The 16,905-nt window shown below is 37.4% G+C and overlaps 1 protein-coding gene across 4 annotated transcripts in view; it reads left to right on the top strand.

The window, feature by feature from the left end:
* Nucleotides 1-16,905, top strand: part of MSR1 (macrophage scavenger receptor 1) — an 88,970-nt gene that overhangs the window by 30,858 nt on the left and 41,207 nt on the right. For all 4 annotated transcript variants that reach the window (XR_013446655.1, XM_036086476.2, XM_036086474.2 and 1 more), the window contains exons 6-7: nt 5,973-6,053; nt 11,836-11,925. Coding sequence is in view for 3 of the 4 variants with exons in the window: in XM_036086476.2 (XP_035942369.1) it covers nt 5,973-6,053; nt 11,836-11,925 (171 nt within the window). In the remaining variant the exon portion in view is untranslated. The remainder of the gene's footprint in view (nt 1-5,972; nt 6,054-11,835; nt 11,926-16,905) is intronic.

Raw genomic sequence — 16,905 nt, 5'->3', positions numbered from 1 at the left:
AGAACTCCAATCCTTCTTCAAAAACACCTTTTTGGAGGTTAGTTTTTCTCCCCCATCCCTCTGTGTCATCATTTGCTTTAAATTCCTCACAGTACTTGTCACTTGATGAAATTTTCCATATACACATTGGCTTATTTGTTTAGCATACATCTTCTCTAATAGTATGTGAGTTCAGTGAGGTTGAGTTTCACCTCTCTTGTCAATCTCCCCCTACCCAGCACCTGTTAAAGGGCCTGCTCTACAGTGGGTGAGCAAATATATATGTATTGAATAAATAAGTGAAATTAGCACTTTCTTCTTATTGAGTCACACTTTGTAATGACAGTGTCATTTTTCCAGATTTCCAATATAGCAATTTTAATTGTTTTTATTTTCTTCCAAGACTGCTATTAGTTCTTAGGTTCTATATTCTCTATCCCCTTGTTGATTCTTTATATTCTTGTGTAAACTTTTCTTATCACCACTGTACCAGACTATTGAAATAGTCTCCCAAATATTTCCTTCCTCATTTATTTCTTTTCAGACTGTAATCCTATCTCCATTCTTGTTAAAATGCAGCCTTTCTGAAGAGAAACCCTAGATTATAAGCCTATCACTTCCTCATTATACATTTCTCTCCGTGGCACTCAGGGTCTTCTATAATGTGTCTTCTAACCACGTTTGAATATCTGATTCCCTCCCTTTTCCCTTTTTGATACCAAGTACTTCAAGTGATTTAACTGTGATTCTAACACCCAGTAGTTTTTATATCCTGCCTCATGCCTTTGCCTTCACTTGAAATATCGTTATCTTCTATTTCTATCTGAAAATATCGTATCTCTCATTCAATGTCCATCTAATATGTGAAGCCTTCTCTAGTTCCATCAGAGTAATACTCTTCTGACATCTGTATCTTGCTTAATATTAAACGTTATTCTTTCATCAGAGAAATCTTCACATGATAATTATCTTGAAAATTACCTTACATTGTCTTCTAGAGCAGTGTTGCCTCTTCTTGGAAACAATACATTCCTTAAAATTAGGGGCTGTTTTTTATATTCTCTACCAAATCTAGGCATAAAAGAAATTTTTAACAAGTACTTATGAAACTATAACCCAAGAAAAACAAATTGTACAAATTAATGTGTGCCCTATCATTTGTTGGTTGTAGGATTAGCCATCTTTTTGTCCCCCCCTTTTGATATTAACAGTTGCTAAGTAATCATGCAGATAAAAGAGACAAAAATATTTTAACACATTTTCAAGTAATTATAGTCATTAGAGTCTAAAGGACTAAATGGAATTTCATCACTGCAATAGTGAAGTAGTTTGGCAGGGGGTGAGACATAGCAATGATTTAAAGAAACAAAGTCGGTAAACATTTGAGGAGAGGAGTTAAGAGAAATAAAATACAATATGGCTCAGTGGTGAGAAAAGATAACGTGATGTTTATTTGAAAAGAAATTTTAAGCAAATTTTCTTTCCAGGATCTAAAAGCATATTTATATTCAAACATAAACATATTCGTGTCAAGGAAGAAGAATAAACAATTGATAGAATATAAATTTGGAGATTTGTGCAATCAATTATCATGATTTAAAAAATAAAAAATGGTTGTCTTTAACCACTATGTAATGGAAAAATTCATTCCAGGAATAATAGAAAAACAGATGCGAGAAATGAAGTCAGTTAAGTTTAGAATAGGATAGCCTAGAATGTCAGGAAAACAGTAGTCTAGTTCTGGTTTTACCCAACTAGCTTTAAGACCTTGGATAGTTTACTCTCTCTGACCCCTCTATATGTATGTTTGACTAGGAAATCTTTAAGGCCTCTTCCAGATTAAAGATAGACCTAAGTCAATGAGCATGAAAACTAAAAGAAAAAAAGAGGCAGGTTTAAGCAGCAATAGCCTAGAAGATTTGGTAGATTTTTATGATGACAAGGAAAGATTAAGAATAAAGTAGAAAATGTGTGATCATAATGAATAGGACACAGAGAAGCATAGCGCTGGAAATTTAGGCAGACATTATTAGTTCTTTGGTATCGTCTGAGGATTTTAAATGTTGGGATATGCCTGGATTTGCTTTTCTAGTGAACTGTGTAATTTTGATCTCCGATATTTATGGTTACTGAGTATTCTAAATCAGTTCTTTTTTGTGGTGATGTAGAAATCTTAGTTTTCCTTTTAAAAAAAATCACAGGGAGGGAGCTAAGTAGTGGATTTTGTATGTGTGTTTTATAGAGGGAATTGTCCATGGAAAATTACTGCTGCAGTATTTATGAATTATCCCTGTAACTTTGCAGTTAGAAGGTATTAATTTGAAGAAAAATAGTGTGAATTCTTATGGCTTGCTAGTAATTCAGAGCAAAGAAGGTGACTGCAAAGACACCAAGTCTTCTGACTTTAAGTTCTTCATTCTTTCTTCCATAACATGGCAGAATAGATATCTATATTTCTATATATAGTTGATAGAGGTACTATCTTTTTTTTAAAGCTGGGACTGAAGGAAAGATGAGGGTGAAAGAGACACAATACATTCAGACCAGATAAAAATCTCTAGACTAGTCCAAGTGCAGGATGATTAGGATGTGAGCTACAGCAGGGATAGAGAGGAGACCACTTTTGGAAGGTAGCATGATAGCGTGATTTTGACTGTGTTCTCAAAAGTTCTACACAGAAAGCTAAGAGAAAACTGGTGTGTGATCTGTGTACTCCTCTCCCCCAAAATATGTAAAAGACACTACAAATATTTATTGAGATACTTCCCACATTTTCTAGGAAGTAGAAGAGATATAACAATGTATAAAAATGAAACATAATAAGTGAGATTAATGTTACAGGAACAATAAAATAAGGATAAAAATGTAACAGCCAACACACCTAGTTAGAATTCTTCAAGGCATGCCTGGTTTTCTTACTCTGGGATTCAGAAACCTAGTATCCCAGTATTTTATATAAAAAACAGTGAGGGATCTTTGACTCAGAATTATATAAAATAACCCGTGTATTAGTTATGATTGAATTAATTCTCCAACAATAGAGCTTTATGCAGTTACTCTACAGAGTTACCTGCAAAATAATTGAAAGGGAAATGTTTATAAAAGAGTTCCATCTTTTACTGGCTGAATAAATGGTGAAAACTCTTAACCACAGAGGCTAAGAGCCGAGATCTAGTCTGTCAGTGACTTGTTTCTTATCTCATACATTCTACTTTTTCCTGGAATGTCTATGTCTTGCTTTAGAGCTCTAATTACTAAATCAAAATCTTTCCTTGTCCACTTTTTTTTTTTTTTTTTTCAAAACACCACGCTTGAGTACTGTGGATTTGCTTCCTTTCAATTTGCTCAGCAAAATTCGGGCTGCAAGTTGAGTCTTTCTGTCCTGCTTGCCCTTAACTTTGTCACTACGTAGAGATGAATCAACTGCAGCCATGTTCATGGTTGTGGAGGTGTAACTCCTCACTGGTGTAGAACTGTGACATTTCTTGGGCAACATCTAAATATATGTCTCCGACATGAAGCTATAGCTTAGGGGAATTTGTGTGTGATTATGTAAAAAAAAAAAAAATGTAGTCCAACAAAACAAAAAATACACAGAAAAGAAATAAATGTTAATGGTTAGTCTCTTAAGATGATTGAATTATGAATTATGGCTTTTTAGGCTTTTGTATTTCCTGTAATAAGTAGAGTTGCTTTTGTAATGAAAGTATAATAAAATATTACTGCCCCATGTTGCATATGAAGAGAAAGGGGCAAAGTGCCATTGAGAAGAACAATGATATCTTGAAAGTTGAGTAACCAGGGAAGGAAGGTTCTAAAATCCAAGTTGGACCTTGAAAAATGGAACAGATCAGAAAAATGGAGAGAAGCAGAGACAGGATTTCAAAAGAAATAAAGAACATGAACAGAATATACTTTTTCATGAGATAATCTTTATCCATTCATGTGGTCCTCTCTTCAAATTTTTCAGGTATTTTATTCTCCTACCTGATTAAAATGTGTAAGCAAGTGCTCTCCAACCAGTGATGCTAAATATAGTTGTGTGTCATCCTTAGACTATGCATTTGGCAAAACCACAGCGATTGAAAATACCTCTTTTAAAACATCGCTATTTATTATTCTGTGGTATATCCAAGTTTGTTTCTTCCTTTTGGAGTTGAAAAGGAAATTGCAAAGTGTTCTGCTTGAAGTGAAGGGATTAATACTTGTCCTATGCAGTCTGCGTAGAAGATGGAATACTAGCAGGGTTACCTTTAAATTCCAAAGTGCCATCATTCTCAAGAGGTGATCACTAGATAACCATTTTGCTGGGCACAGCAAATTCAAATGACTAAATCAGTATTGATTAAATTCAGTACTCAGGGGACACTTGGGAAATTGTGAGGCGAGGTAGTCAAAATTCTCCCTGCAACCTCTCCCAACTGATTTTATCATATCTATATCTATTTAGGGATTCTACTTAATACAATTACTTAATACAACTCTAGTTGAACAGTGCAGGGTTTGGGGTGCTGACCCCTTGTGCCCTTGAAAATGAGTATGTAACTTCTGAATCCCCCAACACTTTACTAATAGCCTACTGTTGACCGGAAGCCTTAACAGTAACAGTCAATTAACATGTATTTTGTATGTTATATGTCTTATATACTGTATTCTAGAAAAAAAGAAACGTTATTAAGAAAATCATAAGCAAGAGAAAATACATTTGCAGGACTGTACTGTATTTGTCGAAAAATATCTGTATATGAGAGGACCCAACATCCAAACCTATGTTGTTCAAGGGTCAACTGTATTTTATTTGAAAAGTATTATTTTACTCATTTTCACCTTCCTACCTTTCCCCAAGTCTTTCCCTCTCACTCAGATTCTTTCATCTCATTCTCTCCATTGTTCAAATTACCTTTCAAAGCCTACTCTCTCCAAGGCTTTTCAACCTTCTGCTCCTGCTGATATGCGTCTCTCTAACAAACGTCTGAGTTTGTCATTTTCAACAACATGGTTTTGGGTTGTCTACTATGTGTGAATCACACATGATTTTTACGTCCTCCCACATTTTCCACACAGCATCTAAATCAATAGTGAAATCTGCCTAGTATGTACACAATACTAAGTTGAGTTTATGGCATCATTGACTCCGAGTCTTTTCTCTGCTCCTGGGTTCTAAGAACCTAAAAAAGTGCTAGACACACATAAATATGTAATACATGATTAGGTTGTCTGTTCTAGTGCTGTCTCACTCTTGTCAGTATAGGGCACTGCTCCTCCATAGTAGGGCACTGCTCCTCCATAGTAGGGCACTGCGCTCCTCCATCGTAGGGCACTGCGCTCCTCCATCGTAGGGCACTGCGCTCCTCCATCGTAGGGCACTGCGCTCCTCCATCGTAGGGCACTGCGCTCCTCCATCGTAGGGCACTGCGCTCCTCCATAGTAGGGCACTGCGCTCCTCCATAGTAGGGCACTGCGCTCCTCCATCGTAGGGCACGGCTCCTCCATAGTAGGGCACTGCGCTCCTCCATAGTGGGGCACTGCGCTCCTCCATAGTGGGGCACCGCGCTCCTCCATAGTGGGGCACCGCGCTCCTCCATCGTAGGGCACCGCGCTCCTCCATCGTAGGGCACCGCGCTCCTCCATAGTAGGGCACGGCTCCTCCATAGTAGGGCACTGCGCTCCTCCATAGTAGGGCACTGCGCTCCTCCATAGTAGGGCACTGCGCTCCTCCATAGTAGGGCACGGCTCCTCCATAGTAGGGCACGGCTCCTCCATAGTAGGGCACTGCGCTCCTCCATAGTAGGGCACGGCTCCTCCATAGTAGGGCACTGCGCTCCTCCATAGTAGGGCACGGCTCCATTCAGGAAGGTCAGTCTTACTCATTCTATGTTACCACACAACAAATAGAAGACTGGCTTTACTTATAGAACTGTCTTAAAACATGACGTATTCATTTTACCTATGTTTTAAAACTGTGATGGGTAATTGTCATTTATTTTTTAAAGGTCCTCCTGGACCCCCCGGTGAAAAAGGAGATAGAGGTCCCGCTGGAGAACGTGGTCCACAAGGCATTCCAGGTGCAGTAGGTATGGTAATAGTAACTACTTCATCATATCCTTCAGGACCCGATAATATACATCCATATATGTGTGTAGGGGGGAATTGCTATTTGATCTGTCTCCCGTGGGGTGCACGCATGTGTGTATCTGGACGTGTGTGTGCTAAGGGGGATATTAAGTGTTTTCCGGAAGCCCAAGCACTATAATGTACCAAATGTAACTGACTTTGGCTTTTTGAGGAAAGTTAAATGCTTTAGCCAAAGCCACCACATGGGGTTTTTCACATGTCTGGGGAGTGCTATCTGTGTTATTGATCGCACACAGTATATGGTAGCCCTAGCTTTAGGTCACAAGAGAAGGAGAATATGAAGATCATCTTCACATTGAATATATTTGCATATATTTGCATGTGTGTGTGTGTTTCAAAGGAAATTGGATCACATTCCTTATATAGTCCTTAACTGGGATATATCTGCTTAAACCCATGAAATCTAAATGTAAATATTGACTAGAATACGGATGACTTTTACCTTTACTATCAGCTACTCTCTTTATCTTACTTAGAGCAAAATTGTCTTAAATTATTTTGCTCAGTTGATGTTGCAATCTTGAAAGCAATATTTTGAGAGAAGATAATAGAAGACAGAAAAGGAGAAAGAGCATGAACTTTCCCTGCTCTCACAAAAATAGAGGAGACAATAGCAACAGCATGATTGTCATGTTATTCTTGGCTAGAAATCAAATACCCGCATGCTCTTTGAAAGTGGGGAGTATACTGCATGGCTTAATTATAACTAGAATGGTTTGTGCTGCCAGAAACATGTCTAAATACCATGTACTTCATCCTGTTATTCTGTCTTTTGGTTATATAAAATGTTCTTCTTTCTGATCAATATATTGACTAGCCCCCAGGTTACATCAGAAAAATAGTATTTAAAAATGAAAGATGTGAATTTGACACCTCTCTGACCTTAACAACATTATGCTTAAAAAGCCAATACATAGTTCACATTAAAAAGATTTTAAAATTATTTGACATATATCTATATATCTATTTATATTATTATATATGATTTATATATATATATATATACATATAAAATCATATATATGTGTGTGTGTGTATGTATATCAGGTGGGTTATTGGTATGCCTTTGAAAATATTGCCGGGTAAGATTCTTTATTCACAAAAGTCTTTCTACTTGCCTAGCACTCAGGAGATCCTCACAATCGTGTACTCATGTCATAGCAGGGGAAGTAACCAGTACACTATGAGCTGTCAGAGCTAATACTGTCAGGGGTCTGTCAGCACCTCCGTTACAAACCGCAATTGTCAAAGCTTTCTAACTCAACCATGTAAGTTCAGTCTGGGCTACAACCTGCTCTACGAAGCTTCATCTTGGGAGCATCTTTTGCAACTGCTTCTGAACTACGGATGTGTGAAATAGAAAGATGGATTTAAAAGTTTCAGCTTTTGTTAATTCCCTAAACAGATCCCATTGCAAAGCTGCTTTGATTCTTTTCATGAGGGTTTAGTCTGTTGCTGTTGGGACGGCTCATTTACACAAATAGGCATTATGCAGTTCCTCATATAAAAGAGTTAGATTTCGTTGTTGGGGAGTAAATGGACTCTATTAGATTATGAAGTTGCCATTTGGTTTAGGGCACTGCAGCAGAAGTATTCAGGTTACCAGGCATCTCTCCTCATGGATTCTTCCCTACTTAATTGCTGCATTCTGTTTTGTTCTCTGCCAGATTGCCTGATTGCCCAATAGAAGTACTGGAATCAGGAAGTAAAGAGTATAGGATGGGCAGTCGTATTTCTACTTCCTGATTACAGTGAGTTCATTCAAATCCCACCTATACTTCCAGTTGAGCTCATTAAACTCAGTTTGACCAACTCAAAGTCCCCTAGATTCACAACCATGATATGTAAACCTGAGAAACTTAAAGGATTATTCTAGTGGTCCTAAATGATCAGTGCATTAAATATGCTACAGGTACTGGGCTGGACATTCTGTTAAAATTTGCTTTATCTCAAAATAACATAATAGAAATTCATTTCACAGTGGCAGCTCCTTAGCAGCATGCCAGGGAGAATGACCTAGTGCCTTTTACTCCACAACATGTTTACTGAGCACCTTTCCTGTGCCTGATGCCCTATAAGGCCTTGTGGATCCCATACTCAGAAGGAGAGAATCTCTGCTTTCACAAAACTCTCAGTATGATAAGTAATTCTGTAAGTGATGAATGTTATGGTCAAGGATTCCTGATCTCATCTGAGATCCTTTGGGGGCCACTTTCTGGGCTATTGCCCCAGGATAGCCATCTGCTGGGCTGTTTCTGCCCACTGGGATCAATACCATGGTAGCCTGACCTGTAGACCTGGGAAGAGGCCTCAAGAGGGAACCAAAGGCTCCTTTGGCTGTAAAATTTTGATCATCATCCAGTGCTGTTTACTTTTCTTAGTTGGCTTGAATTTTCCACCATAGGAATCATGCTTCTGGAGGAGAAAATAAAGTCCATCCTTACTGTGGTTATTGAAGGACAAGAACTGTATTTCATTAATCTTTATATCTACCCATGTCTTTACCCCGCCTCACCCCTTCTCCCAGTCTGTGGCCCAGAAAGACCTCTCACCCAGCCTTCAACATGGATCACACTCCCTAAATATACAAATGAGTAAGGAGCATTGCTGACTGCAGACTCTTCCTCTGAGTGTCGAAAGCAGGTTTCTTCAGGAGGTAACACATTGTGCCAAGGAATCCAAAAATGCCTGCAAACTGTGTACATATCATTAAATAAAATTAAATTTAGCAGCCTTGACAAAAAGCTGGTGAAAATAATGATTGTATCATGAAGAAGAAGGAGAACGAGAATAATTAGAGGGGGAGGAAGAAAAGAAGATGAACAAATCACTTATTGTGTGGCAGGCACTTTTCCAAGTGTTTTACACTTACCAATAACTCTCTTAACCATCACATCAAACTTCCGATTAGGGATAAACAATGCACCTATTTTAGAGAAGCACAGGGAAGTTAAATGACTTGCCCAAGATCAACCAGTAGCTGGTAAGTGGCAGAGCAAGTCTTTGAACCCAGATGGCATGATTTCAGAGTCCCTGCTCTTTCCCAGTCTGCTGGACCACAGAAAGAAGCCTGAATAGAGAGCGGCAAACCCAGGATATGTGACTAATTATCAGCCCAGCTTCCCATAAATGGTTGAATCTCTCTGGTCTTCTGTTCCTGCCTCTACAAAATGACAGATGATGTGTCCGGTCCCTCAAAACACTAACTTCCATGACTGGGATTCTGTGTACTTAGATTGCCTCTGGGTTAGCAGCAGGTGTCAGGCCCTTTCCCCTTGCCACAGGTTATTGTAGAACATTAGCTAATTGTCACTGGAAAGGTTCAGAGAATCTGATGTCGTGGAATAAAGTTCAGTCATGGTACTTACATTTAGGGGTCATGTTTTCAGACATCATTAAACAGGTCATATAACTCCATAGGCAGAGCCTGCCTAAACATCTCCCATAATAGAAGGCTAGAGATAACGTGATTTCTATGAAAGCATCACATCTACTTCATTTATAGATTCCTTTGTTTGCCCACTGACAATGTGACATAACTCCTAGTTGAACAGCTGAATCCCAAGTATCACTGTAATGGACTCAGGAAGCCATCTTTGGAGGGGTTCTTCCTGATCCCCCCTCTCTAAAGCAAGGCATCCTCTATTGCATTTCTCCCTTTTTTCTAAAATTATAATCTCCAAAATTACCTTCTTTCTTTACCTTCTTTCTTTATTTGTTCACCTCCTTGCTGTATGTCTCCACACTGGGAGATCTGTTTAGATAAAAACCTTTGTAATTCCAGGAACAGACAGGGACTGGCATATGTGTGCTCAGTGTATTTTTGTTGAATTAATGGAGCAAATGGTAAAAATGGGAGTCACCAGTAAGAGACTCTCTATAAAGAGTTGGGAATGTTCTAAGAGTAAAAAAAAAAAAAAAAAAAGAGAGAGCATTTATTTATTTATTTATTTTTTTTAAAGATTTTATTTATTTATTTGAGAGAGAGAAGGAAAGAGAGAGAGCACATGAAAGGGGGGAGGGTCAGAGGGAGAAGCAGACCCCCCGCTGAGCAGGGAGCCCGATGCGGGACTCGATCCCGGGACTCCAGGATCATGACCTGAGCCGAAGGCAGTCGCTTAACCAACTGAGCCACCCAGGCGCCCGAGAGAGCATTTAGAGTCAATATTTTTATATGTAAATTTGAGTGGCAGATCTTAATAACTGCGAGTACAGAGGTCTGACTGTCTTGCTTGGATGATGAAGAAAGATACAAGTATTAATCAATCAGCCTGTCTTGAGAAGTGATGTTAGTTCTTTTTTAGGCTGTATGCTACGAAGTCCAGCTAATAGATACTACAAGGTGGAGTGTGTGAGTATGTCTGTGTGTGTGTGTGTGTGTGTGTGTCCAGTATATGAATCTATCTACGGATGATATATGGATATATTGTTATACATAGGTAGATATATACATTTGTATTTTTAATACATATGGTATATGAATTTATATATATACAAAGTAATATATATTGAGTAAATTCATTTGAGATGGGCTAACTTTATGAATATTTCTAAACATAATTTATCATTTTATTGTTTTAGATCTCTGCTTAATATCTGTTGGAATCAAAGTTTAGACTCAGTTGAATAATATTTCTTAACAATTTAAAATATACTTAACATTTCTTAGAGACGAGTTAGCCCAATTTTAGGTGTCTGTATGAATATACCTGAAGAAAAGATTTTTTTTTTTTTACTCAATATGTATAAGTCCTGCCTCCTGGAACTTATAAACTAATGAAAATATATTAAAAGATTGATATTGGAAAAAGATGTATAATTTTTAAATTTTTAATAATGTGCTTCCCAAGGAGTTAACTGAAAATTGAATTAATGAGATCTCTGTGAACTGATAATAAAATCTAAAATGAAATTTTTACAATAGTTTATTTCAAACTGCTGGAGCTCCAGGATGAAATATTTTATTCTACAGGAAAATAATACTTTTATATGCAGTTTTCATGGTCACCACAGTAATTGGGGGAGGGGGAGAAAGGCTGTTTTCATTTAAGAACATAAAACCTGGATTTGTATATTTATATAATATGTACCCATAAATGAATCTTCATATACTATACACACACACACACACACACACACACACACACACACATATATGGTTACATTATTGTTTGGGATTATAATAGAATATGTAAAATCAAGTGCACAAAAGAAAGATTAATATATTCCAGCATTTGGATCCCAATTTTAAAATATATATATATAATATATAGAAATACAGTTTTTAAAATATATATATTTTTTATATATTTCTCATTGCTTGAGTTGTGCTTTTTTGGGAACAAATCTTAAGAATTCAGTTTCTACCTTGTACATTTCAAAGTTACCATTTCAGCTACAGCAAAATCCTGCCATTTGAGGATTCCCAATTGGACTGCATAAGCCTTCTGGTCAAAACTCCAAGATTTTTTTTCTCATGTATTCTTATTTGTGATAGCAGTATGTTATTTACTGATATCTACCTTGTACTAAGTGAGCTAATGTTTCTACCAATTGCTTGTATTATTTATCAATGTCACACATGAAATTTTGGGAAGGAATATTATCCCTTTATTTGGAGATTTGCCTATTGCATATTCAAAACTAAATTGTTTCATTATACCACAAATCTATATGAAAAATGAATTATCACTGCTGTGTTTTTCTTCATTAACCATGTAGGTTCTCCAGGTCTTAAAGGTGATCAGGGAGCACTTGGCTTTTCTGGACCTCGAGGATTCCCAGGGCCACAGGGGAAGACCGGGAGGACAGGTATTGTGATAATGTATATTTTCTTTGTATAACAAAAGCAATGGCCATCCTAGTAGGAGTAGTAGACTCACATGAAGTTTATTTTGTGGTCTGAAACATGTTGAAACTAATTTCTCTCTACCTAAGGAAAGTTTCTATGCCCCAAAGGAAAATATTTGTCTTTAAGGGAAAAAAAAAAAAAAAAAAAAAAAGACGACAGGATTTATAAACTCTACCTAACCATAAATCACATGAAGAATGGTGTCTATGTTAGAACAAAGAGAATGGAAAGACTAGCAAAGAAAAACAAGCAAAGTATAAATACCCTTTTAACCAAAACTGACCAAACCCTGGAGAGTTATAGTTAGCAATCTACGGATAGGTCAGAAATCCTATTCTGTGCAAGGTAAACTGACTGCTGTTATATATTAGTTCTTAATAAACTACATTGTTCAGGTTCTTTAAAATTTATATATGTGATGACATTTTTTCTACTCCTTAGAAAAAGGCTGTAGCTTAAGCTTGAATTGTGAAATTTACACAGAAATTTTAGAAAGAGGCAGGCTTATTGTTTCCTAATTTCAAAGTAAAAAATGACTAAGAGAATAGGATCCTTATCATTGAGGTGTTTTTTAAAAATAGATTTTGTTTTTTAGAGTAGTTTTAGGTTTATAGAAAAACTGCACAGAAAATACAGAGTTCTCATAAACCCACATCCAATTTCCCTATTGTTAACATCTTACATGTTAACATTATTAACGTGGTGTATTTGTAATAATTGATGAACCGATATAGATACATTATTAGTAATTTAAGTCCACAGTTTATACTAGAGTTCACATTCGGTTTTATACATTCTGTGGATTTTGACACTTGTATAATGACATGTATCCACCACTGGAGTATCATACAGAGTAATTTCACTTCTCTAAAGATCCCCTGTAGTCTACCTACTCATCACCACCATACTCCTTCTCAATTTGGTGCAACCACTAATCTTTTGACGCTCTCTGTAGTTTTGCCTTTTCCAGAATGTCATACAGTTGAAATCATACAGTATGTAGTCATTTCAGATTGGCTTATTCCATTGAGCAGTATGCATTTAAGCTTCTCCATATCTTTTTGTGGCCAGATAGCTCATTTATTTCTAATGCTCAGTATATTCTAATGTATGGGTGTACCACATTTGGCTTATCCACTCACCTATCTGAAGGACATCTTGGTCCTTCCCAGTTTTGGCAGTCATGAATACAGCTGCTGACATGAGTTGACCTAGAAGTTTGATTGCTGGATCTCCTGGTTGCTGTGTTTAATTTTGTAAGAAACCACCAGACTGTCTTCCAAAGTGCCTGTGTCATTTTGCATTCCCACCAGCAGTGAATGAGAGTTCCTGTTGTTCTACATCCTCACTGGCTTTTGGTGTTATCAGCATTTTGGATTTTAGCAATTTTAATAGGTGTGTGGAGTTATTTTTGATAGTATCAGTGTTTATGGACTGTGTCAATGGCAATTGGTCTTGCAGAAAAATCAGCTAGCCACAAATAAGCAAGATACAATCAGACCCAATTACCTGAACTGAATGGTATATTTATATACCAACCATCTCTAAAACTGTCTAGCTTTAATCAGGCCTTTTTGGCAAAATGGGAAGAAGCGTTCATTTGTTAATTTGTTTGAAATTATCTACATCCTTCAGGAATTGCTGAATTTCCTAAATGGGCAATTTGTAAGCAATAGATAAATATATTTAAAAACCCTGAATTTGACAAAATTGCAAAGCTACTTATAGTTTCCAAGATAATTCAAAATAATTCCATGAAGTGAGAAAACATATTTTATCTGTATTCTAAGTTTAAAGCTAAAATGGCATATGCATCTACTATCTCTCTCAAATAGGTCTCTCACAAAATCATGGTAAGATTTTGTCCGGGACACTTTCTGGTACAATCTATTTGTAACTTTCTATTTACATTAAATCATAAGAGGTAACTTCATAAGTGAATATCACTATGCACTCTAAATAAATCAGAATTACTAGTTTGTCTTTCTGGAAAGTACATAAGAAGTGGAAACATGGCAAAAAAAAATTTAAGAATGTTAAGAAGGCCTCACTCTTTCTCACAACCATCTGTCTGTTATATATAGCCTTCCTACATGGTCACTGACGATGTTAAGAATAACCCACAGAGGGGATGTGTAACTGTAGCACAACTTAGCTGATGTAATGAAAAATAACTTCACTTTGTTTTGAGCGTCTCTGTTTTCTCATACACTGTGCTTGAAGCTGAGTATACAAGATGAGCCAGCTCTCCACCCTGGAGTTTTCTCCCAGAAATTTCTCACAATGACCTCTCTTCTAAAGTTTAATCAACAAGATCATTCTGTAACATTTATGTGCACTATCTAACCTTACGTGGTTCATTTGGGAAGGGTAAATGGTTGTCAAGTGGTTTGACTTTGAATTTCATGTTGGCACATAGTTCTTCCATGTCTGTTATTTACACTCTTGGGAAATACAGGGATAGCAGAGTATGGTTGGTACTTGACAGAAATAGCATCGTATATCCTACCTCCCCGCCCATTTATCCTCTCTGTGCCTCAGTTGCCTTATCTAAAAAACAGGGCTATTAAGAGGACCCATATTTTAGAATTTTTGCAGAATTCAAATAAATAGATGTCTTAAAGTACTTCAAATAATTCTGTCACAAAGCAAGTTCTATATTTACGTTAGTAGCTACTGCTTACACAAGCTGTAGGATTTTTTTCTACTATCAAATTCCTACAGTTCAACACATGCCCTCCAGTCAAAGTATTTGAGAGAGCATTCATTGATTCATTCACCAACCCAGCACAATTTTATGAGGGTTCACTGGGTGCCCTAGATAAATATAGCACAGCCTTTAAGGAGCAGGGACAGAAAAATGGAGAAGCAATTAGCTGTAATGCAACATGGTAAGTAATAAACATTCATGAATTACGACAAAATACTATGGGAGCAGAAAGTAGAGAGTGATGAATTCTTACAGAGGAAGTCATGTTAGTGCTGGACTAAAAGATGCATACTAGGCGGTGTACCTGAAGTTACTATAACATCGTATGTCAACTAGACTTCAATTAAAAAAAAAAAAAAAAGTACAGTTTCTTTAGGTCTGAGGTTCTCAAACGTGACCAGGCATTAGAATCACCTGTAGGAGGGGCACCGGGGTGCCTCAGTCGGTTAAGCGTCTGAGGCTCAGGTCATGATCCCAGGGTCCTGGGATAAAGCCCCTATCATGCTCCCTGCTCAGCAGGGGGTCTGCTTCTCCCTCTGCCCTTCCCCCCGCTCATGCTCATGCGCACTCTCTCTCTCTCAAATAAATAAATAAAAATTTTTTAAAAAAGAATGACCTGTAGGGCCTATTAAAACCATGTACTGTGCTCTACCCCCAGAGTTTCTGATTCAGTAGATTGGGGTCTGCGCTCCCTTGAAAATTTTCAGTCCTCCTAAGTTTCCAGGTGATCGAGGTGATGCTGTTCCAGGGACCACATTTTGAGAACCAAATCTTTAGGTTAAAAAAAGGAGTGGAGAAAGAGAACTCTGCAAAAAATAAATGCCAGGGCAGAGGCAGGATTTCCTTTGACAAAAGATATCCTTAGGATATCACTGCCTTATTTAAAAACTCAAATTTGGTAGAAATGTGAGCATCAGTGCCTGGTATTACTTTAGTTATACTGTACATTAAAACAATGAATAATAGAGTCTCTCCTCCAAAGGAGTCCAAAGAAGGTAGTAAAATTAAAAATAAAATCCAATAATCGTCATATTCTAACTAACGACACAGCCTGGACTATCAGGATAATATTGAAAGCATTGACAGATTTCAAAGCAAAAAGTTTAAGAACGATCACCCTATTTTCTCTTCTGCTCTCCTTTCCTTCCCCACCCTGTGCCCTTCCTTCCACATATAATACCTACTTACTGTGTACGAGGTACGGTGCCAGCACCAGGAAATGAGAGGGACTTAAGACACTGTCAGTAACAGTCCTTAAGAGAAGGGGACGATTTATGGTGTCTTGATCTATAGGGTAGAGCAGTTATAATCTCACATATTTACTTCAAAAAGTTTAGGAGTATCTAAAACTATAGGCCATTTATGATTCATTTATTTATTTGACAAATAATTACTGAACATTTTCTCTGTGTCCTTCATGGAAATATTCGTAGATCGGTGAATATATGGGTTTGGAGTTCAGGGGAGAGGCCGGAGATAGAAAGACAAAGTTGTAGCTATGATTATATAAATGTTTATTGGAATCATTGATTTTTTTTTTATTATGTTATGTTAATCACCATACATTACATCATTAGTTTTTGATGTAGTGTTCCATGATTCATTGTTTGTGTATAACACCCAGTGCTCTGTGCAGTACGTGCCCTCTTTAATACCCATCACCAGGCTAACCCATCCTCCCACCCCCCTCCCCTCTAGAACCCTCAGTTTGTTTCTCGGACTCCATAGTCTCTCATGGTTCATCTCCCCCTCCGATTTCCCCAAATTCATTCTTCCCCGACTGCTATCTTCTTCTTCTTTTTGTTTTTTTTTTAACATATAATGTATTATTTGCTTCAGAGGCACAGATCTGTGATTCAACAGTCTTGCACACTTCACAGCACTCACCATAGCACATACCCTCCCCAATGTCTATCACCCAGCCACCCTATCCCTCCCACCCCCCACCACTCCAGCAACCCTCAGTTTGTTTCCTGAGATTAAGAATTCCTCATATCAGTGAGGTCATATGATACATGTCTTTCTCTGATTGACTTATTTCGCTCAGCATAACACCCTCCAGTTCCATCCATGTCGTTGCAAATGGCAGGAGTTCATTCCTTTTAATGGCTGCATAATATTCCATTGTATATATATACCACATCTTCTTTATCCATTCATCTGTCGATGGACATCTTGGCTCTTTCCACAGTTTGGCTATTGTGGACATTGCTGCTATAAACATTGGGGT

The sequence above is a fragment of the Halichoerus grypus genome, chromosome 3, assembly GCF_964656455.1.
Source record: "Halichoerus grypus chromosome 3, mHalGry1.hap1.1, whole genome shotgun sequence".
NCBI lineage: Eukaryota > Metazoa > Chordata > Mammalia > Carnivora > Phocidae > Halichoerus > Halichoerus grypus.
This window is presented reverse-complemented; position numbering and strand designations above follow the sequence as displayed.